Source organism: Anas platyrhynchos, chromosome 21 (genome assembly GCF_047663525.1).
Source record: "Anas platyrhynchos isolate ZD024472 breed Pekin duck chromosome 21, IASCAAS_PekinDuck_T2T, whole genome shotgun sequence".
Taxonomy (NCBI): domain Eukaryota; kingdom Metazoa; phylum Chordata; class Aves; order Anseriformes; family Anatidae; genus Anas; species Anas platyrhynchos.
Window position 1 is genome coordinate 10,087,484 of NC_092607.1, and position 23,800 is coordinate 10,111,283.

The 23,800-nt window shown below is 46.8% G+C and overlaps 2 protein-coding genes across 5 annotated transcripts in view; both read right to left on the reverse strand.

Annotated features, from left to right (window-relative positions):
* Nucleotides 1-480: 480 nt before the first annotated feature.
* PEDS1 (plasmanylethanolamine desaturase 1) lies at nt 481-20,941 on the reverse strand. 2 transcript variants are annotated; one of them, XM_027473148.3, is made up of 6 exons: nt 20,696-20,940; nt 17,708-17,827; nt 6,834-6,925; nt 5,564-5,708; nt 4,712-4,924; nt 481-1,641 (listed from the first exon to the last, which is right to left on the reverse strand). In XM_027473148.3, exons 1-6 carry the CDS (start codon nt 20,919-20,921, stop codon nt 1,520-1,522), a joined length of 918 nt encoding a protein of 305 aa, XP_027328949.1. In that variant the 5' UTR covers nt 20,922-20,940; the 3' UTR covers nt 481-1,519. The 2 variants fall into 2 exon arrangements, with proteins under 2 accessions (XP_027328949.1, XP_027328950.1); XM_027473149.3 differs by lacking the exon at nt 17,708-17,827 and having other exon boundaries at nt 20,696-20,941.
* Nucleotides 20,942-21,080: 139 nt separating this feature from the next.
* The window catches only part of LOC113841945 (uncharacterized), a 172,229-nt gene continuing 169,509 nt past the window's right edge, over nt 21,081-23,800 (reverse strand). For all 3 annotated transcript variants that reach the window (XM_072026615.1, XM_072026613.1, XM_072026612.1), the window contains 2 exons: nt 23,643-23,734; nt 21,081-23,122 (listed from right to left, as the gene is read on the reverse strand). In XM_072026615.1, coding sequence (XP_071882716.1) covers nt 23,100-23,122; nt 23,643-23,734 — 115 coding nt within the window. In that variant the 3' untranslated portion in view covers nt 21,081-23,099. The remainder of the gene's footprint in view (nt 23,123-23,642; nt 23,735-23,800) is intronic.

Sequence of the window (23,800 nt, forward strand, 5' to 3'; positions counted from 1 at the left end):
TCATTGGAAACAGATACTTAAAAACTGAGAACAAGGTTATTCTGAACCTAGAACTTAAACCCTTCTATACCAGGCACTTCAAGGAAGTACAGCTTGAATTTAATAGTTTACAACTAGTCTTAGGCTTGACCTTCATTACGCTTTCATTTAGAAAGGAAACAAGATGCAAATTACATCCACTTAAATGTCTATTGGATGTTTGGATGTAAACACTTCAGAATTTCCTAAGGGAACACTTTCCCCCCCAATGCAGCAAAGCTCTTCCTTGGCATCCAATGCTGTTGCAGTTAGTTGCACTTCTGGAAAGGTGCTGAAGTCTGGTGAACCATAGGGTCAAGGTCCTACTAAACTGAAGAAATAACTACGTCAACCTAAACAAGACCTATCAGGCTGAAAAATACTCAGCTGCCTAGAATAGCAATCAAGATTTTATATTAAACACTGAGAATATATGAATGAAGAGCAACAAGACAGACATGATTAGTATTATCCAACTGCTTTGTTATAAATATATTATATACATTCAAACATCACATTAAAATATTATTCCATTACACCAGAAGAGATTAAGGCTTTATATTATTTACAGAAACAAGCAAGCACCTTAAAAAAAAAAAAAAGAACAAAACACCAGTCATTGACATTTCCCTTCTAACATTACAAGTTTGATACCTTGAGCTCTTGAATACAGCTATTTGCAATGTGCCCAATGCTATAACTATTTTAAACATTTATTGTCAGGGTAGGAAACACTTAATAGAAAGCTCATCAGTGAGCACTCCACACAAACAAATGCGAGCAAGTGTTGTACTGGGTGCCCTCCCCCTCTGCAGAGGCTTCTTAAGGTACAGTTGAAGGCTTATGCAGAAACGGTTTGCTCAATTCCACGTAGAGAGTAGAATAATTTTACATTAAGGGAAACTGAAGACACTTGAGGATTCGTGGCCCACTGGTGGAGTGGGATTCTCAAAGTCTGTTCCACATTACATCAGTTAGTTTTACTTACTAGTGAAGATGAAACTATAAGGTTGCCAAACACTAAGTGCATTGAACAGTGATGGTTTTATAGGCTTCCAGTACTGACACACTGTTTTCATGCAGTGTATTTGGACTCAAACATGAAGTGACAAACTGTTGTCACCATTCTCCCATAGGTCTTAGGCAACAAGCTATTTCTGAAGTGTTAAATAATGTTGATACAACACGTTTACAATGCCACCACGTACCAATGGAGTGACTGTCTTGCCTTCTGGCTTGCCTGACAGCTTTATGAAATACAGTGATGAAGTATTTTCTAAGATGTAAGCGACATGGCTAAACAAAGGTGCTCAGTAAGAGTAATCATCTTCATTTCAAGTATTGTTTTAAGAATTAGTTCTTTTAATTACAGTCTGTTAGCACTTTTTAGTTTGTGCTTTAGAGTCTTATTTCTTTGCAGGTCTTGAGTTTGGCTGATGGCTTTTAAAAAAAACAAAAAACATTGGCAACAAAGATAAGGACTGCAGAAGGCTGGCAAAAGTCATTTAATTTTCTGAGCCCATTTCATGTCATCTGCTCTTGGCTTCTCCCCCGTAAGTCCTTGGATAATGTTCTCCAAACATCTCCAGAATCCTATCTTCTCTAACGGATAGTTCAGCCAACCTAAATGATATCAAAGGGAAAAAAAGATTAGTTCATCATAGCATCCAAAGTTCAATGTATTGCAATATTTAATATTCTTTATTTTAAACACAATAGAAGTGTGGCTAGTTAAGGGGACTACTCTACAGCCATTGAACAGCTGTCAGAGAAGAAACCAAGTTGAAGGGATGTGTTACAAACAAGATAGTTATATCAGTAGCACCTTAGATTTAGTGTTGAAATTCAAACAAAAAAACCAACCCAACAATTTTAGCTATTCCCCCCCCCAGTCACCAAAGCCAGCTTGGCTTTTCCCCATGTTTCTCATTAACTAGTACAGCAGGAAAAAAAGTGCACAACATAGTACTGAAGTACATTATCAATGCTACACTTCCTAGAAAAACTGAGGTTGCAGTTTGCAACCTAAACAATAAGGCTCAGTGAAGTAAACCAACTTCTTCGTTAAATAAAACCTCAAGTTTTGACAGTTCCAATATCAGTTTTCTATTTTAAAATTTTCATACTTTAGTTTTACCAAGAGAGGGCACAGTACTTTTTAAGTCTGCTTAAATGATTGCTAATGAAGCCTGTGATGGGGAGGTCTTGCTGTAGTACCATGCTGCACTTAATGACACTGAAGGTGGACGTTTCCTGAATTAAGAGGGCAGCCCTGCTAGCAGCACACGCCTGAAAGCGTGCAGCTCAGCTACCACTTCTGCTTCCCTGTAACAGTCTCTCTTAACAGTTGATACGGGACAGGTTTCTACCATTTTATGTAAAAATAACAGTAAACATCATCCTCTGTTCCATGCAGCAAGAGTTTAAATGTAGCTCTCCTAGCCTACAAATTCAGTATATTTTGAATGCTCTGTAGAAGCGTTTTGTTATACAGACTGGAAGGCTGGAAGTCATACAGGCTTAATAGGCCTCACGCTGAATTCAGAAGGGCTTTACATCTCACTTTTGGGATATTAATTAGTACATTAGCTAACTGGCTTTTCTGATACTGTGTTTTGAAGACAACCTAACCACAAATAATTGGCTGCAGAGTGCACAAAGAAGCAACTTCACAGGGTTTTATTACAATGTATTATTATAGTAACTTTAGGCCTCTTATTAAATATTGCAATGGCTACAAAAAAAAATCAGCACTGGGAAGTATTATTCTCCTGTAGACATTTCTCTACAGCCAGGAAGAAATGGATATACATTGGGTTCTGTTATCCCACCCTTACAGAGCTGCTCTGTAAATACACACATTATACTTTATTTCATATACAGTCCTGGAAAAAAGAAAAAAAGCAAAGGCAAGGCAGGAATGAAGGAGCTGTTGTTACCACAATGGAAACAGTGAGCTAGCAGTGGCAGTTCACGCTAGAGGAAGGAGATAGCTCAAATGCAGGGTACTATGAGCAAGTTTGAGATGCAGAAAAGCTGCTGCAGAACCAGCTCTGTCAGACCCAAGCAGCACTCGTGCAGCACGGACACTGGCAGCAGCAGGAATGCGTGTGTCTTGCTGAAGCCTTGGACTACGCACTTATCTGATAAACACTAAAATGAAAGAACATTCAGGATATCCACTGCTGAAAAGCAACCTATTTCTATACAGCTATCCTTCCCAACCAGACATAATTATAGCCTTAACGATCCATCAGAACAGGTGCTGTTTTCAGCCACATCCTGTAGCTGCATATGACTTTTCCTTGTGCACGTGTTACTGCAGCCCTGCTCAACTCACTCTATGCTGATGCCTTTTAGGAAGTCGTTTCATGTAATTCTCATTAGCACAGGCACAGACCCTCAAGGTGCAGGCTCCTTCTTGCCAGTGTCTAAAAATGGGAGGCAGTCCAAACGCTTTAGCAGTTGGATCACCAAATAGTTCTGTTACCTGACCCCTTCCCTGGCAGTAGCAGACCTTTACATGCACAGGTCAGCTCTGACACCAAGTACACTCATTGGGCTTGGCAGTCTTCTCTTAGATGTGCTCTGCACTTAGCCACTAACAGGTGCATTACAGTTAATGGCCATGTTTTATGAAGCAAAGACCCGATTTTAAATAGCACATGCTTGCATATTTGTCCTCCCCCTCGCTTCTGCCCTGGAAGAACTAGGGCTGCAGACACATTGCTCCACTGGAAGACTGCAAGCATACAACCTGTCGTGCCATCTTATGGCAGATCAGCATGATATGGACACTTGCAGAAAGCACTGACTGAACAGAACTTCTTTTTGTAGGTAAGAACACAAAAGCAACTAAAGAGTAACACTAAATGGTCAAGCATCAACTTGCAGTGTTCTACCTGGACCACTTCAGAACAGGAGAACTGGAAAAAAGCTCTTACAGTGACAAGATTTTTGCCATGATCTGTCAAGTCAGACTTAATTGTACAGTGCTTTTACATGACATTATGGCTGTAAGAACTAGATTGGTTTCTTGGTAGAGATTTCAGAACTGACAAACTGTTTGCCAAAGCCAATGATAGAATCTAGAACCAGAGCAGCTTATATCGAGTCATTCAATTAACATGATAACTTATTCAGGATTGTGCAACACTGGTGACTGAGTACCCCAGCCTGTACAGTGGGTGTAAAATCAAGTATAGACATAAGAAGAACCTAAAGCTGGTTTCCTCCAAGTCTGTCTTATACTCTTCAAGTCTGTCTTCTCCTCTGCCCCAAATCACAATGAATGAATGCTAGAAGTCCAGAAGCTTTTGCCTTAGAAGCAAGCATTCAAGGTAAGCCACACTTGCAAGTCCTATGATGCTCCTTGTGTAAGGCCCACCACCTGCTTTAACACTTTAATGAGCAAAATGCATCGCTAGCATAAGATTCCCAAGATAGAAAGCAATTAGACCTCAGTACCACTGCCTACCCCACTGAAAGTTACCCTGTGCCTAGTTGGGAATTTTCCTCACACGTTTTTAATGCAAAAACTATAGCTTTATATAACTTTAGCAAAACTTAAGAGTACAGTTAGCTTCACAATGTCTCAGTGTCTTTCTGTATTTAATAGACTGTCACTAAATCACATCTTGCCAGGTGAATGGTACTAGACTATTAAGAAAAGCTATGAACCTGATGACAGTACCGGTTGTAATGCAGAAGTACGTCTCATGAGGCGACACATGGTGGATCCTGTGGTGTTTCCGTGGCAGGATAATATGCCAGTCCTGTAGAAATATGACCCAGCGTGGAAGACCAAAGTACGTGTGAGACCACTTGTGAATCTGGTTCGTCATGGTGATGAAGATGATGAGGGCAAAGACATAACACTCCCAAGGACATGTTTCATATAATGCTTCTGCAAAACAAGGTTTGTATCTTTAAGTACTTCTTACAAAAATGTGAATTTCTACTAAAAAAAAACAAAAAAAACCCAATGCATTGTTTTGCCAAGCCAGACCTGGCTGCTGCTACAGGAACTAACAAGGGCCTCAACGAAGTTGGTTTATCAAAAGTGTCACAAGAGCAGTGCAACATAAGCAACTTCAGAATGTCACAAGACAGACCAGGATGCACCAACATCTGCCAACTCACCACAAACAGGAAGCTAAAGTCTGAATTTCCTATCCATAAATTTAAATTCACCCTTTAATTCTTGCCCTTCCGGTGAGCAAATAAAGTTATTTATGCACAGATGAAGCATTTTTATAACGTTTAGAACAATGAATTTCCTTGCGTGCAGTTTGATTCCTTTTGTAGAAAGTACATTTACTTCTAATGCTTCCTTAAAAGATTCCTCAGCCAGACTGGGCTAGAAGAAACAGTTTGCTTCCCTTTCAAGAAAAAGTTTCCCTTCCCTCCACCAGGGAGCATCACATTTCCAAGAGCTAGCACTAGTCATTTCCCATACATTGGCTTCTTTTATCCTCATATTAAGAGCTGCTCATTTATATATCAAAAAATCCTAAATTCACAGAAGTTATGAGTAACAGCTTACCTGGGGAAAAAGAAACAAATTTGTATGCCATGTTTGCCAATGGGACTAGCGTCATAAAGCAGTTGTCTCCGTTGGTCTCTATGAAATCATGCCTGGTAATTGCTGTAGGGTCAATATGATGTTCTCTGAAGGGTCTAATGAAAGCCTGAGAAAACAAATTGATAAACATGACACCGTAACTCAGGAGTTATCACGGGAATGAAAAATAGAAAAACTAGAAATAGCACCTGAATTATACAATCTCAGAGAGGAAAGAGCAAATCTGTTAAGTAGGCAAGGGACAGTAAAGTATGCGTAGTTATTTGCCTTCAACACATGCATCATGTACAGTCTACGCAAAGGTATCCTGAGCAAGCTGAACTCTGTTGTTTATTTAGTGCATAGCTTCCTGTAGTGCTTTTTTTTTCCCCCTTGAACTATGGTCCACAGATACAGACATTCAAGGACTACCAAATCTACTAAAGGTAAACAAAAATAAACCTAAACCCAACAGACTTAATTTTGCTGAGCTGGTTCACTCGTTTCTGCATAATTATAAGGAATATCCCATATATTTTTTGAAAACAGAGATCCTCCTAATATTGCACTGTGAGGAGTAATTAATAGTAGCTATAAAGAAGTTTATTAAAAAACAGATTGCAGCTTATTATAGAAGTCAGTGCAATGTCGTCTAAGCATCCAGCATTTGTAGCCACAGATGTATAATACACCTGAAATCTCAATATTCAGTCATCACCATTCTAACACTATTACATTCACAACAAGGTGCAGGTGCACACAGAACTAGAAAGTTTCTTGCTAAAGCTTCTTTGTATTTTCAACAGAGATTTTAGAGAATTTAGCTCCAGGAATAGACTCCCGATGAAGCAGGCCAGGTAAATTCTGCACTTCTTGGCATTTATTAGCCTTTCCGAAGCTCTACACAAGTCTTGTCTCTGGTGAGGTTTCTACGCTGGTGTGCAACTGGCCATGCCCACCGTCCTTTGGGAAGGCCTGTGAACACTGGTATTGCAAAACTGTGAGCAAACCCTAATCGGGGCGATAAACGGAACAGTGTCACCTTGCACATGTCACCTAGGTCAAGTGTAAACACAGCCCTGGGAGCACTGTACCAAGTGCCACTTAAGAGGAGGAGGGTACTGGGTGGAAGAGCTGGTTACACTGGCAAGACTACAGGAAAAGTACCTGTCTAACAGCTGAGAACACTATAATAGTTTCAGAAAAGCATGTCATTAATTTTTTTTCAAGCTTAAGGATAAGAATCTCAAACCTTTCCGACTATTGGTAGCTCCACAGATCCCCAGGTATCTGCTCCCCAGTGAAATAATCCTGATAGGAAGTCAGCAGTAATAACTCCTGCAACTTGAATGAAGAGACACATACAGTTAGATACACAAAAGCATTTTTCACTAGCATTCACATTTTCTATTCATTTTAGAAGTTTATTTGCTTACCTACCTCTAACTTTGGGCAGATCTCATGTGGCTGTGAACTTTTATCTGACTAGGATCAGCCAGCTAGCAGTAATGGTTAATGAGACACTATTTGGACAATCTTCACTACAGCTACACCAAGACTTTGTATTTGACCACTCCTCTACAGAACAGCTTGGAAATCTTTGCAATTGCTGGTACACAAAATACTAATAAAATTAAATTGATTCACTTAGATCTTATTTTAGACGCACCTTCTCCCTGTACGTGCCCATCTTCTTTCATGGTGTTTAAGGGATTACTTGGCTACAGAACATCTGTTAAAGCTACCCCAAGAGATATTTCTATCTGCAGACCCTTCCTCTCCCTGGGTCCCTTACGTCTGTAAGCAAGGAACACTGAACTCCAGTAACTCTACGTAAGCACCAATTAAGAAACCACTCCTTGGTACAGCAAGACTGTTGACTAAATAAGACTGGAATGTCATACAGCGCTGTGACCATGTCACTCACAATGCTACAGGCAGAGGCCCTGGAAACCAATCTGACGATTCTGTGCAAGGGCAGCCTACACTTGTGATGTGTCCATATGAACTCAGATACACCATCCAACAGAGGTTGCTGCAACAAGATTTTTCTAGATGCCAACCATGAGAATTTTAGAACTGTGGTCAAGTAAAGGAGATTTTCAGTTCTGGCAAACAAAGTCACATTTTTGCCTTCCTGTTCTGGACAATCTCTCACCCAGGTGTCTGAGTAACACTGACCTTTAGGAGTAAGGATATTAGATGCTATTTGATCAGAACAGCAGTACATTTCCCAGTCAGTCACCGATCTGCTGGATGGTGTTTAACAGGCACCCTATCATTCTTCATCTGTAGAAGAAACCCTCAGGTTCCCAAGACCTGGAGCTACAAAGTCTCTGGCACAGTTTGAGATGCCCTCCTGCATCAGCCCTCCTGCCAGGCTCACGACACTTTTGAGGAAGAATATTCAGAGAAGATGTCCTTACTTTTAATGGGGAGGCTGGGGAAACATAGCAACACAGCACAGAGAGTGACACTGCCCTGGGACCTCCAAGCCTGAGGGACTGAAGATGATCAGATGCTGCCCTCTAACGAACACAAGGATCCAGAGGCAGCACTGCGAGCCTGCACGTCTTGCTCCGAGAAGGTTTGGATAAAGATTAACTGCCTGAATGGGGCCCACATTTGAAGAACAACCAGATTACGAATCAGGATTCTGTTTCACTGCAGTGCTGTCCTTTCAGGTTAGCACATGAACAGCAAGAGCTGGCTGTTCGCTGCCCACCTGGTGAACACAAGCACACCTGGTGATTCCCTGTGGGGTCAGCACTAACACTCTCAAAGGGCGAGGCAGCACACACCTCTTACCTGCAGCTCTGGTTACAAAAAGCAAACAGCAGAAGCACTACCCAGATTGCAGCACAGCTACTGGTTAGAAGTCAAATCCTTTATATATACACCTGGGAATTGATACTGTCTGACCCCAGTGCAAATTCCCCAGATATCAAACAAACCTCATGCCAATTCAAGTGCTACACACAGAACTTGCAGTCATTTGTTAAATGAGTCACAGCAACAGAACCACAACGATGGTGTGTTCAAAGCAGCTTAGTTAGCAATGCCCTACTCCCTTTGACTCAGAGCACAAGGCACACTCACTTACAGTTGGCACGCCTCGCAGTTCACTTCCCAGAAGCCTGATAACTGCCCACAGCCATCCACATAAACCAAGGCAGTCACAGGGCCACCTCAGAAGGGCCGGAATGCCGTTCTGCAGTTCCCCCCAGTGATGTTTACCAGAGCCAGGGTGTTTAGGGAGGTCACCCATTGTAGCAGCCTTTGCACCAGCAGCAGGGAGCTGCAAGGCCAGGTGCCATGCAGGAGGGTTGTTTTGCTCCAACTGCATTACCAACTCTTCTTCAGAGGGCTGTGAAGCTAGCAGAGCTCCTGGCTTTCTCCTCCACCGGCCAGCATTTGGTTCTCTGCAGACTTTTCCCAGCACAGCTTCTCAGTTACAGGACTGAGGCTTTCTGTGATGGGCAGGTACACCTCTGCCTGCTACACAGCTAGGCAGAGCACTTCCAACTTACTTGTAATCCAAATCAAGAGTTGTTGGCATACCAGTTCACCTTGCTCTGACTGCAGGGCATCCTGTTACTCCTCCCCCTCTCACAAACTCAAAACAATCTGGTGGGTTTTTCTCTGGACATAATTCAATGTGCATCTTTCCCTGAAGTCCCACAGCTTATTTACGTTGGCCATGGTCTGGGCTTCACCTGACCCTCCTGCTCCATCAGGGCACTGAGGTCAGCTGCCTCCAGAGCCCAGCTTGGTGAGGTTCTTTAACATTAGCAGGATTGCTAAAGAGCAGGCATTTTTTCAGAGCACAGATGAAGACCAGGCTGTTCTGTTACTATTGATCACGTGCTCTTAAGCTTCAGGACACAGCAGTTTCCTACAGCGCATGCAGTACAGATGTACCCCTCCTTGTGGTTACCTTTTGCTTAGCTAATTCCTCACTTCTACATGCCTTTTGCCACCCCTGTCATTTTTTAAAAATGCAGAAAAAAAATCAGGATCAACTGTTGCAGCACCTGCTACACCCAAACGATTTCTTTCCACGTTGAAAATAGATCCTCACTGCTGAATCCATCTGGATTCAGTCCCATCGGCCCAAACTCTACAGCAGGAGATACTTTCTGTATACAGAAGATATTTTTCTGTCTCACCTTACTGTGGTGCACACAGCTTAGATTTCCGAACCAGCACATTCAGTATGCTTGTTTTATTTCAGACCACACATGTAGGCTACAGCGAGACAGGGTGGAGCACAATAGCTTTTGGATCTGCATCTAGCAGCTGAAAGAGCAAACAGCCTTGATTCAGGGGGAAGATATCTAAGCAGCACTCTGCTTTACAACAACTCAAATACCATTCTTGCCGAGCTAATCACCCGGTTAACCCACAGCGCCTCCAGCACACGTTATCCTCGGAGTCTGCAATAACAGCAGGAGGAACAACAAGAGTGGAGACAAAATACCAGCAGTTCAATAGACATTTCATCTTACTTTGTTGAGAACTGCTAAAAGCTCAGAGGAAAGAATGAAGGGTGCCTGCAGCAGTGCATTACACTATGGCGGGCTGGAAAAGCTAACCACCACAAGCCGTATCGCAGCTGTACCGCGGAGGGGCTTGCTGCTTCTTCAGCAGTCGTGTGTGAAGAGATGTAAGAAGGGAGCAGAGACTGTACCACAGGTTATACATGGCAAGCGCTGTAACACTGCATCCTGTCTGCAAGGAATTAGTCTCAATATTCTCATCACCCAGCACTGTCCCCAAGTTAAAAATGAGGGGAAAAAAAAATCAAGGTACAGGTGTCCAGTTACTTCTCTAGGGTGGTACAGATCTTGATGCTCTGCCATCAGGTTTGGGAGGGTGAGGTACAATAGCCTGACAACCCGGAACATGAGTTATAAATTAATCATAAGGTCAGGAAGAGAGGCTATTGACAGTGTACACATCTGAACTGCAGCCAGTGGATTCACACGCTCCTAGAAGCAGGATCCGTGACAGAACTGCTGCTCTGTGCACAGCGCTTCCTTTACTCCCACCTGCTGGGCAGGGGCCGCGGAGGAGCAGCCCGGCTCTGGTTTCTTGCTGAAGAAGCAGCTATGCTGAAAACACAGAGAGAAGGCACTGCACTTAAGTGGGCTGCAGAACACGCTGAGAACACCAGGATTTCTTGGCTGTGCAAGCAGACTGCTGAATCAGGAGAACAGAGAGAGGCCTACACTGAGAGAGAGCAAAGGCGTGCAAGTGAACTCATGTCAGCTGCAGACATTTCAGGAGTGATGCACACAGTTAGTAGGACGGCCGCTCTCCTCCAGCCATCCTGTACCTGTGACCCTTGGCACAGGCACAGCAGCACCCTCGGGGCTCTGCTGAGGATCCCAGCCCCACACCTGACCCCCATTGGGACCTGCCGGAGGCTGCAGAAGCACTCAGACAGCAGCCCCAGCACCTGCTGGCACAGCGTGGCAGGGCTGAAGCGCAGCTGACCCAGGTGCAGAATTGAGAGCAGGAGTTTTCGCTGCTGCTTGCGGTTGGTTCAGAAGCCACATAACATGCAAGAGCTCATGTCACAGAAGAGCTCCTGCTCCTCCTCTTCCTGGAGCACCAACCTAAGGGCTGGGAGCTTCCACCTCAACAGGGGCATCTTGTCTGAGCAGCCCGTGTCCCGCAGCCCGACTGCTCGCAGGGTAGAAGGAAGCCCAGCGAGAGCTGTGTGTTTCAGGCACCAGGTGCCAGCAGATCAGCTATGCTGCAGGTTTGCAACAAAGAGTTATACAGTAGTATCACGTAAAACATCAGTAAGCACAGTCATTTCAAATCAGTGACTAGGAAGTAGTTGAACAGTACAGTGCTTGAGTCAGGGCAGAGTAGCCAACTCCGCAGAGAAATCTTGGGATTTCTGGACACCAAGATGCTGGAGTATCAGCCACTTGTTACACGTATGCTTATAAAAATGAAACTGCTATCATCTGCACCCACCCTCAGTGCTTTACTGCAATGCAGTCACTGCTATCACAGAGCAGGCAGGGGTTTGGTCCTGTGGCAAGTTAGGGCACTACGAAAATAATCCCCAACATGTGGGCAAGCACAGAGCACGGCAGCCCAGAGGAGAAGAGGTAATCGCTTTGGTTAAGTCATAGGAGAACCATTCCGTCAGAAGCACAGCTATTGGTGTGAGGGAGCAGAGAACAGCTCAACCATGAAATAAAGGAAGGGTCTAAAGATCCACCTACAGATAACAGTCATGTTACATTATAGCTGGATTTTCAAATAGCGGTGTCTGTGATATGCACACTGCAGGGACTAGGAGAAGCCCAGCCTGTCACACAACCTTACTGTGCAAGCATGTTAACACAAAAAACATTTCTCCCAGGTACTCCCTGCTCAGTGAGCTCACTGCCCCCAGCACCACCGCTGGGAGCACAGGCACATCCCTTACCTCACCTCCAGCCGACAGGGACCCAGACATGAGCCTCAGGGGCAGGACCCGCACAGCCTGTGGTGCTGCCAGAAGCTACCAGCAAAAGGAGAGCCCCGATGAACCCGGGTACTGCCCGTCCTGAAGGCAAGCATCAGCAGATCCTGGAGCAAATGCTCATCTACCAGAGGCACGACTTGGCTAGAGTCACTATCCGATAAGCTCAATAGCAGGAACTGCCTGATTTTATTTTTGTCTTTACCCTCAGCCTGTTAGTGCTCAGCAAGCTATTCCTACTGTTTCTCCAGCTGACAGAGAGTTTGCAGAACAGCTGGCACGTTTAAACAAAATCCTGCCAACTTTACCTGAGCGCTAGGTTTTTAAACAAGTACCTCCATTGTGGGTGACACATGCTCAGAAAAAAAAAAAAAAAAAAAAGCAATTACGCCATTCCAGAAGAAAACAAAGAGAACAGAATAATGGCTACTAAATTAAAATCAAGAGAAAAATTTACTCTTGCAAAAAAGAAAACAAAACAAAAACAAACACCACTTTAATTAGTAAGAATGACCAAGCCAATTCTCTGCTTTCCTCCACTTAACAGTCCCCCAGGAACCACCCGGGTGCGCTCAGCTCTCAGGAGCACCGGGCGGCTCTGTGTACAGGAGCCCACACCCTGGGAGACCCAACACCTACACATTGGCCTGGCTGGGGACGTGAGCAGCGATAACACCACTTGTGTTCGAGGTCTGCACTCACCGAGCTGGCCACTCCTGGCAGCATTCCCTACAGCCCACTCCTTCATGAGGGCAGCCCTCCAGCACTGCGGTGTTTTGAGCTGAAAGAGGCGCTATCCGAAGCAAACCAGGGCCGCTAAGACCTGTTGGTAAATCCTCCAGCCGAAGTCCCTGCAACTTTAAGAGAGCCCCTGACAACACAGTGAGCAAACACAGCTTCCTTTGTCTCTCAGCCCCCGCTGCTGACAGAAAGAGCAGTATCTCCTCCGCTGTGCACACAAGCAGGGAAGCGCAGATGGGGCCACGTCCACAGCACCCAGCAGGGGAACGGCTCACCTCCCCCCCGAGGTTACCTCCTCCATCCGTCCTGCTGAGAACAGCCACTGGCACGCTGAGGGAGTCCATCCCTCACCAAACTACATGGAGAACAGGTAGCTGGTGCCAAATCATCTGCCCAAGTACACTCCGTAACCCCACTTCTGAGACCGACAGCCCCCAGGATCCTTCGGAGCAGGAAGGCCCTGGAGCTCCTCAGTTCCTCCATTGCATTGTGTGCATTAACAGGAGATGGTGCGGTACAAACAGGCGGTGTCAGTGCAGGGGAAATGCAACAAGTAGTTGAATCGAAGTTTTACCTCTTCAATGACAACTTGTGGGGTCTGTCTTCAAAAGGTGATACAGTTTAGGACTTAAAACACAGCTACCTACAGTTACTGAGATGGGACGAGACAGCAGGTACCAAGGGGACTTCTCTTGCTCAGGCCAGCACCCAATGGAGAATTTTCCTTCATTAACTGAGGTTTTCCTGCTGTACCTTCAAAGATCTTTTAAATCAAAATTCCAAGTGGAAACTCATCTTAACATCACGATTGTACCAGAAGGTTCTGCCTCTTGCTGTAGGGCAGCAAGAATCAAAGCAGCTCACTTCATGAAGTGCCTGTGCCTAGGAGTGCTTTTCCTCCACCGTGTGCCAGAGCTCTCGCACATTACACGGTCATCACTCGGCTCTGCAATGCAGCTGAGCAAGGTACAGCTTTGCAGCAGAGCTGCTCAAGCCTGAGACAAAGGTTTCTGTTTTGAAAATGAAACAAGTGATTTCTTCCTGCAAGCGCCCTCTGGCCAGCCCACAACTTCTGCAATAACGAAACATGATAAAAGCCTTACAGGAATTAGTTTACTGTCCCTCAAGTCAGCAATGACTCATTTTACCTTGTGCTGTGTCACAGGATGTCCCTAAATGTATCAGCATATGTGGGGGACTTTTATCCATATGAACAGGTAACACAAGCCTAATAACTAATTTTCATAGGGCTGCAATTAAACAAGATCCATTAAGAACATAAGACGTCTGGAGATAAAATGCAAGTCAACCAATGTGGCAAAAAAACAAAAAGGCTTTAAAACCCTGCAGGAAGTCATGAGGATGAGAAAGAAGGGAAGGGAATCCATGCTGCAGCTTCCCACCTTTCTCTAGCTGCTATCAGCATAGCACATATCACGTACCTCGTGTGCACTGAGTAATATGCTCGACACCACAAACGTGCCTGGAGGTGTAAGAGCTTTCAAGAGTAATCTCATTTGTTTTGGTGCTTACACACAAAGGCCACCTACACCAGCCTTCCTGGTGCTGCTGAGCTTCTAACAAAGCGGCTGAGGCTGCTGTGGTTCGGCTGTAGCACTAGGATGCAGTCCTGCAGCAGGGACAGTTGGGTTACAGCTGAAAACAGGGGGCTCTAGCACCCACCACAGCCAGCCGACCCAGCCAGGCCCACCCCGGTGTTAACCACACACATCTGCACAACCAGAGCACCAGGCTCCAGTCTGCACAGCTGCCAGCTCGCACACAGAGGGGAATTTTCACTGCTCAGCAGCTAGAGGCATTCAGAATAGGGCGGGACTGGATTGAACACAGAGGAGAAAAGTCATCCATCCTCTGCCTACACTTCTGTGACCACGCGAAGGGAAAGGAACTGCCTCCCGCCTGCTGAAGCGGCAGGAGATGAGAGAACCACGTGGGTTCCTCTTCCTCTCCCCCATGAGAGCTTTTATCAGCACAGACAGCTGCTTCCAGAGCTGGGCTGCAGCACCCCAGCACTGGCGCCTGCCTGCTGCACCGGGCACCTGCAGCTGGATCAGCACCAGAGTCCCAGCACGCCGCCCGAGCTTCTGAGCAGCCTGCACCCATCACACGAGGAAGTGGGTGCCTGCAGGCGGCCAGCAGGAGGAGGAGCAGACCACCTTTGTCCCAGCAGTCTCCAGATTAAGTTAGTTACAGCGTAACCGCGTTACAGCTGCCTGCTTGTAAAGGCATTGGGACCAAGGATACCAGCCTCTAGTTAGGGACACGGGACATCCACACTGCTCCCTGCTTCTGAACAGGAAGGAGGCATTTACACGAGAGCACACGGGCATCCCAAAGTCCATCCAAACAGCCAGGGCAGCAGATCAGAGCCAGCCTCGGATCAGGGATCACCCAGGGACTTCTCACATCACTGTAATCTCCAGAGACAGAGACCTGATGTGAACTCAAGACAGAGCTGGTTCAAGCTCCTTTATTAGCAGGAGGTTTAGTCTGTGATCCCAACTCAAAGGTCAATATCCTAACGTAAGCATCAGGAAAGCTTTCAGCAGAAAGCCACCTGACAGCACCCATGGCAATATTCCTTTATATTACCCGTGGCACAGAGAAGTCTCACAAAACTTAATAAAAGCTAATCATCGCTGTGAGACATCAGCCGTGCTTCGCCTGACGAAGTAATACATTGACAGCAAAACCAACAGTGTGCACAGTCCTTATTTTATTGCACTCATTTTTGTACATATTATCAGTTATTTCCACACTGCTTTATTTGCACAGAATCCAGATTCTGCTGCTTTAATCATTCACTACTGCTTAAATAGCATTATCAGTGAATTGGCTGCTTTATCACTTACACTGGTAAACAGGATATCAGAGAACTTGAGCTTTTATCAATATTAATTTTGAGATGACAGCCAGTTGCAAACAGATTGCACGCACTCCAGGCGGGCAATCGTTACTGATTCTCCCACATCTGCCCCCGTCAGCACGGAGCAGTTCTCATGCCATGCTCACCTCTGTTCCTCTCAGCACCTCCACCTGATCAGTCAGAGCAGGCAAGACTAAGCTAAGCAGTTGTTAGCAGTTCTCAGCTTTGACAAAAACTCACAGCACCTATCACTATTTGAATCTGCTGGGTTTTTAAATCATTAGTAATACACAACAGTGATAGTGAGTGAACAAGTATCACTTCTGAAACACGCAATGCCTCACACAGTCCGTAGAAAAATTGCTTTCACTGTAAAGCTCAGAAGCTGAACACCTGTAGGCAGTTTACATGGTGCCCTAATGAATTTATTCTCCTTCCAGTTAAGGACGCATTTCATATAAAAACATGTAACCAGCATACATCCAAAGGCAGACGTTAATATAGCCATCAGTATGCACTGCAGGTATACAGGAAGTCCAGTGAAGTGCTAAGTTACGGTTCTCTTCTTCCCCTCACACCAAACCAGACAATAACAAAGGGTATGTGCTGCAGAGCTGACTCCCAGTTTCTAAACTTAAATCTTTTCTCGTGTTCCCTCCCATACATACGTAGCCAACAGACACAGTTTGCAGAGCTTCTCTCACAGTTTATCTCCCTGTATCTTTTCCAAGGAAATCCCTAAAGCCTTCCAGTACTTAGAAAAAAATACACATGGCACAGACAGCAGATGAGTAGGGTTACGTTACAGATGGTGACAGTTCTGCCCCCAGAGCACTGTCACCTAGAGGAGGCTGACCCAGCTACCCGGAGCTGGCCGGACATCCCCAACAGACCAAATCAGCCACAGATGACCACAGCTGCAGCTCAGCCCCTTCCCCTGCCCTCTCTTCTGCTCACTCTCCAGGAAGTTTCTGTGCAAAAGCATTTCATTACTATGCTCATTACAGGAAGCTCATAGAAACACCAGTACTTTTTGCTCCGAGTGTTAGAGAGCATTCAAGTTCTGCGCATGTTTAGACTTTGGTTGATGTAATGAACTTTGTAGAGACCCACTTAATAGCCACCTAATTCTAAGCTAAGCATTTCCTTCAGTAAGGCAGAAAAGCCAATACTGCATTCCTAATAACTTCTGAAAGTCCATGGTTGGATGCAGAAACAAGTTCTTCCTTCCCCTTCCCCACCCCAACCAACACCCAGAAAGAGGGAAGTTGATTTAAATCAAAGTATCAGTCCTGGTAAGAACAACTTGGTTACTAAACTCCAAATTCAAAGAAAAGCAATCACAGATCTACGAGCAGAGAGCCAAAGAACAGCGATGTTTCTGTCATCCCACATGAAGACATACCCTCTGTCACTGCAAGGAAGCAGCAGAGCATTTGCAACTTACACTATACTTGAAGGGTCATTCAAGAAGAACCAGCTCTGTACTGCCAAGATCCAGGCAATTTAAACAGCTCCACACATCTGAGGCAAAGATATGAGACTGAGCTTGCTTGGCTCCACTTCCAATCAAAGTAAGGAGACCCCCAGAGTCACATTTATTACACGACAGCTGCACCTGGAATTTCCAGCTACCTTGCAGGAAAGACGTCAGCATTCAGGATAAAGGCCAAAATTCACATCCTGACGTGAAAACATAATGCTACAAATACCTATTTCTCTATTTCTAAATCAAGCCTGTTTGATGCCTGAGACACCTTTTGTAAGATTTCTCTTGAACTTTTGCTTTCCAAGAAGTTCTTCTAATTTTGTGGATTAGATTGTTGTTTCCAACAGCCTTGACAGCTATTTTCCCTCTGAAGAGCCCTTACACTTGCAGGAACTATTGCATGCGCACAACTGCCTCTCTCCTGTTCCAGTAGGAAGTGAAGCATAAGAGATGAGATGTTTGTTTCCAGCATTACAAGAGAGAATATTGCCTTGTTGACAAAAGCGAGCATTTTTTACTTACATATCCCAACAATAATGGAGGGCGTGTGTTCCAGTCGCAAGTAGAAGAGAAGATTGTAAAAATTGAAACAGATCAGAGAGAAGCATAAGATGACAGAGATCCATTCTTGTAGCCTCTTCCCTGTTGGAAAAGAAGGAAAAGAGCATGTTTTACTTTCATTTGTGAGGACATTTTGAAGTTTGAAATAATACAGACAGCTGTTGTACTGCCTGGATGACCTGCTCCATTGGTCTGACAGGGAAGTGAAACAGAGGCTTATTATTCATTAGAGGTGTGAGTAGTTTGTCAAGTGACATTCCTCTTCCCTGAGCCACTGCTAACCCCTTCCCCTCTGCCCTTGCCCAAAATAACAGCGACAAACCAGACATCAACTCATATTGTCCTAGTTTGCTTTCCCTGCGGTTGCTGGCATAAAGCTCCTCTGCATCACATCTTTCAAATTCGTGTGGTGCTCAATATCAGCGCTGCTGGTACAGCTGAATCTGGGAACAAGGGCTTCTGGCCTCAGAAGCCCTGCAGTTAAATCACCTTATGGGACATGATGTTCAAAATCTCAGACCTTGTTGTACTAACAGCAAAAAGCATCACTCCGTATCTTGGTGGCCATAGAATTGCTTTCCTAACACTGCAAGCACACTTCTGGAGCTTACTTAATTTAACCCTCAACTCCTGTGGTCTTGCCTTTGCCTTCCTGCTCTCAGACAGCAAACTACAACCTCTCAGCTGTACTGTCATGACAAGAGACTGAACACGCAGAGAGAAATAACTGGCACGAATCCTCCCGTACTACTTAGCACCTCTACAATAACCTAATTTAATGCCGATTAAAAAAAGAACAGACACCAGGATGTGGTAGCGTTCTGAATATTCAGACGGAGAGGCAGCTTTCTGCTGCTAATCACCACTAGATCCTCACAAGGCACTGATGTTAAGATTAAGAGACCAGTCAACGTGAGACCCATGTGGATTAAGGCACCAGAAATGGAAGGTGAACAGCTAAATCCCAGGGTGAGATCTGGGCTGCCACCTCGGCCCAGCCAGGTCAGGCTCTGCCTTCTGCCGGGGCCAGCCAGTGCAGCCGCCTCTCGCCCGTGGCTGCCCCGAGCAGCTGCTCCTGCAGCCTCCTGCTGCTGCTGCCCCTGCGGCACCGCACGCACTGCGCCACTTGGGCGTGAGGCGAGCCGCCAGCATGGGCTGAGAGCACACCCTGAGAGCACGCCCTGGCACGGCCGCACCTCGTGTTCAGGAGCTGAGCTCCCAGCCCACTGCTCTGCTAAACTGACCTACTGCCTGCTCGCAGTTCTCCTTCCAAACGCCACACCACAGAACAAAAGGGAGGCTGGGAACATCCAAGAGGACCGGTATCATCCCCGCTGCGCCTACAGCAGCAGCTTTTAAAGAAGCCTGAACAAAGACTCCTACTGTTCAGAGATCTGTTCTAGAAAGGGCACGGATACTGAACCTCATGTCCTCTGGAGCGGCAGAGGAGAGAATCCTAACAGTAAGACACAAGAACAAGTGTATTTCAGTACAGCATCAGGTCACAATGAGCAAGATTCTATAAAGAGATCCCTGGGGTAATGAAAGGAAGAATTAATTAACACTCACTTCCAGCCTAAGAAAACCACACCCTGATTAGAGGAGTTAAATGGGTAGGTCCTCACGGAACAATTAGCTAACTGCAAGGAAGCGCTGGGCTCCTTACAAGCAAGTCCCACGAGTTCAGTCTGTTCAAATACCGTCCGTATTCTGAACATGGGGATCCCAAGACCACCCGTCCAAGGACACCTGAGTCCAGAAAAACAGCTCCAGCTCTGGACAGACTGGGAGACGAAGCAGTCAAAGGCCTGAAGGCCAGAAGAGCAGTAATTCATGTTTAAAAAGTACTCAAACTTAAATGTTTGGCCCACAGGAAGGGATAAGGTGCTAAACTCAGGAAGTACACACACAGAGGTTGTGCAAGTACTCCAGAGCCACATTCACTCTGCATGGTTGTATGTAATCTGTGTTATTAAGAATTCAGTAGTTCACCATCACATGCTTCCGCCATAACGTGTCCTGACACTGTTTACATAAGTTATTTATGTAATGACAGGAGAAATCTGCACATCTAAAAGCTTACAAGTCACTTCTGCTACACACCCCTACGCTCACTGCTCCGCAGATTTCCCAGGAACTTCCATCTGCAGGTAAACGTGAGGACAGCAGGTAGCCTGGGGAGCGGAGTCTTTTCCTTATGAGCAGGAGCACGGTGAGCAGGTTACATTGGTGACTGATTCCTGGGCTTTACAGAGAAGCGATCGCTACCAACGGCTGGAAAAGGTCACCCTGCTCCTTCTCTCAAGGCACGGATGATGTAACCAACACAAGCCGGAATGGGCACAGACTTGCCCTGAAGAGCCTAGAGAACTGACAGATTAACCAACGCGTGTTTGCTTATCGTTACTCGGCTCTGTGCAAGCCAGAGCTCCTGCTGACCCACTGATCGCTCTGAAGACACAAGCTGGGCCGACCTGCCAGGAACCACGGGCACACGGCACCGAGCGCTGCGACATCTCCCTGTGCCTGAGCCTGCACGCGTGAAGCAGCTCACGGCCAACCTCACACCCTGCACCTCACAGACGGGCTGAGAGAATTACGGGCTGTGCTGTGCTGGGCTCTGTCAGACCACGACCAAAACCCCAACGCCCCTCCTGCGGGCACCCCAAGGCCCTTGGGAATATCCTGAAGGGAAGGCTCCGGTTGTTCCCTTGCTTTGTGACCAACCCCCTTCACCTGGTTTGTAGCAGCAATAACGCCGATACTAACAGCGATAATGAGGACGTGACAGGCAGACCCCAGCTGGAGCCCCCTCCCCGGCCTCCCATGAGGCAGCTCCCGGCAGGGCAGCACCCCGGGCACCCACCCCGGCACCTCCCAAACCCCGGCACCCCCAAAACCCCCTCACAGACCCCCAACCCCCCCCAATCCCCCTCAGCGCCCCCTCACCCGGCGAGTAGAGCTCTGCCAGCTCCCGGGCCCCGGCGTGCTGCGCTCCCCACCGCCGGCTGCCGCCCTCGGGCTCGGCCTCCTGCTCGCGCTCCCCGTGCTGGAGGCTCTGTGGGGCCGTGCCGGTGCCGGTGCCGGCCGCCATGTCCCGGCCGCGGGGCCGCTCCCCGGGGGCGGCGGGCGGCGCGGGGCGGGCAGGCCCCGCCGAGGCGCCCGGCGGCAGCATCGGGAAATGGGGCCGGGAGGGGGAGGGAGAAGGGGGGGGGGGAGGAGGAGGGGTTGGCCCCGCCCCGCCGCTGCCTCCCGCCTATCGGCGGCGCCGCCGCGCGAGCTGAGAGCCAATGGGGAACGCGGCTCGCAGAGGGGCAGCCAATGGGGTGGCGGCAGGGGAGGGGCTGCCCTGAGGGAGCGGCGGGAGGAGGGAGGGCGGCGGGAGGGCGGCAGGGCGGGGCGCTGCCCCCTGTCCTCCTGTCCGCCTGCCCCTCAGCCCCTTGTCCCCTTGTCCCCCTGTCCCCACAGGCCCGCCCGCCCCCTGGCGGCGCCGCTGCCCGCCGAGGTGCCGCCACCCAGCGCCAGGCGGGGCGGGGAGGCGTGCGGTCATCGGCGGGTGCAGCCCTGAGCGCCTCCCTGGGCGCCCTCCTGCCCCTTGGGGCACCCAGGCTGCGGTCCTGCCAATCATGTTGGTTTTCTTCCGTGCCAGTAACATTAATTTCGGTCCCTTTATTTGGTCATCAGGCCTGTGTTCCTTAACAGACACTCACTGAGGTACTCGCTGGGCCCCAACAAACACATTCCAGCATGGAACACGAAGACAGATAAACAAGCCCCAAGCGATGTTTAAGCACTGCGTCATGCCTGTTAGTTTTTTTAAACATATTTATTTGATGATCAAATAAAACAGCTTCAAAAAATAGAAGTGTTTCAAATAATTAAGCAGGCTCCGTTTAAATAATTAAGAACAGATTCATTTAGAGAGAGCAAAATGCTGAGCCAGATGTCTGTCTAACTTGAAGGTTGTGTCCCCGCAGGTGATGCACCATGAGGGATGAGACACGTCACACCTGGACAGCGAGGCACACGTGGTGGGAAAGCACAACCTGGGCTGCTGCTGGCTGGGCCTGGGGCTCGCCTCCCACCCTGACGGCTGCACTCCAGCAAATCACACCCACCAGGGGAAACATGGTTCCTGTTCCCTCAGGGGGGACATGTGGGCTCCCCTCCAGACAGCAGGAGAGAAACACTGCTTGTGACCAGGCTGTTCTGTCCTGGAACTTCACAGAACTGAACAAACCTAACCATCAAGGAACTGCTCCACATTGTCACTTAGCAGTGTGCCAAAATTACCATGTCTCTGGAGCAGGTTAAGAGCCTCCCAGACTCTGCCATGCTGTTTGAAAGATCACAAATGGATTATTATGAAACATATGCTCAAATTATCAGTTCTTAATGAAAAGCTGGTTCAGGAATTCAATGAGTCCATTTACTGTATCAAAAGTTCTGGAAACTATAAGTGATGATTTGCTGCTGACAAAAGAAGGTATTTGTCTGAGGGAGGATTTCTCTGTGTTTTCTATTAATTGGGTAATAAACCAATTAAAAGGCATTAGCTTGGGGTGCCTCAATTTGTTGGACTGGGCTCTGTTTAGACTGAGTGATGGGAACAGTCTGGCATCAAGGGATACTGATGTTTTCATTAGGCATTTACAAGGTTAGGCTGCTCTGATGCTAAGGAGTTTTCTACGATACTGCTAGGGTCACAGTGACCTCAACAGTGTTAGTGTGGAAGTGGTATAAATGTGAAAGAATTAATGTTGTTTCAGTAGGATATGGCACCTTTAAATGTGTTTTTGAGATATGTGACCATATGCCTCCATTACAAACGTGTAAGCTAGATGTAAGATATAAACAGTTTTATATGAGGTACGGTTCTTGCAGGGTTTGCCAAGATACCTTCAACATCTGTTAATCTTCTTGTTTTGTCAAGGCAATAGGACTGTCAGTATGAAAAAAGCAGCAAATTGCTAGCAAGCTTTGGCTTTGAATGCATAATAATGTTCTCCTGGAAAATGGTTTTTAGTTTTGTCTTGATATCTGCCAGAGTAAAGCTGCATAGAAATGTCAGTGTAACTGCTTAGAGTGAAACCTAGCCTAAGAAAAAAGGTGCTGTTGCAGCTCATTTTAATCTCAGTTCATTGGGACATGGCAGAAGACCATTGGGGAAAGGGTTTGGTCCTTTCCTAGTGACAGACCAATGCTCAGGACACATTTGAAGAACATTCTTTCCTCCAACATTAATTGAGGAGGTGGGGGAAGTGGTAGGTTAGTTCATAGACTCAGGTGAACCTCCCAGACTTGGTACAGTTATTATGACTGTGTCCCACGACACGGGGGAAGCCATGAGGATTCAGCATTGCATGAGTCCAACGCCTTTTTGAAATATAGAAAAATAAAATAAAGCGAATTAAAGTGATGCATCAGACAACATATTGGTGATGTGGTACAGTGTCAGTATAGTTAGGACAACATTGTTGAGATTCTGAACAGAAATCCGTATTAAAAAGGTAATTATGCAGTAAAATCTTGATGCTATTTGGAGAAGAGGAAGACTGTAGTATTGGCAGCACATCATAGACCACATTACCATAAAGAGGCCTATAACAGAGCTAAATCCCTGGCTGCTTTATTTAAGGGTAGCCTATAGCCAAGCCCCCACAGTGCTGGTTGTATTCAGCTCCCTGCTCCGCACTGTGAAAGGCCCCGCTGTGCACAGGTAACCTGGGCAAGGGCAACCTGCCGGCTCCTGGTGGTGCTGGGGACGCATAGGGAACAGGCAGCAGGGACAAGTTCTCTCCAGCTTTGTAAAGTCTGTCAATACACAGCTCCGGACAACAAAGAGCAGTGTGTGCCCAGCCACGGCAGGGCTCGAGACCCAGAGGGTTCAACTCACCGCGCTGACAAACCACGTGCAGGGAGTCGGGCGAAGAAGTTCTGAGAGCAAATAGAGTCCAGCTCCACTCTTCTCTTGCCTTGCGGCTGTATCTGAAAGAACAAAGAGACTTAGAGGGTTGTTTATGTCCCTCTCTGAAAGAATAGCGACTTACAGGG

Coding starts and splice junctions, on each gene's coding strand:
- PEDS1 (XM_027473148.3), bottom strand. CDS start 20,921: ATGCTGCCGCCGGGCGCCTCGGCGGGGCCTGCCCGCCCCGCGCCGCCC. Junction 17,828..20,695: donor GGCAGAGCTCTACTCGCCGG/GTGAGGGGGCGC, acceptor CTTTTCCAACAG/GGAAGAGGCTACAAGAATGG. Junction 5,709..6,833: donor AGCTACCAATAGTCGGAAAG/GTTTGAGATTCT, acceptor TTGTTTTCTCAG/GCTTTCATTAGACCCTTCAG.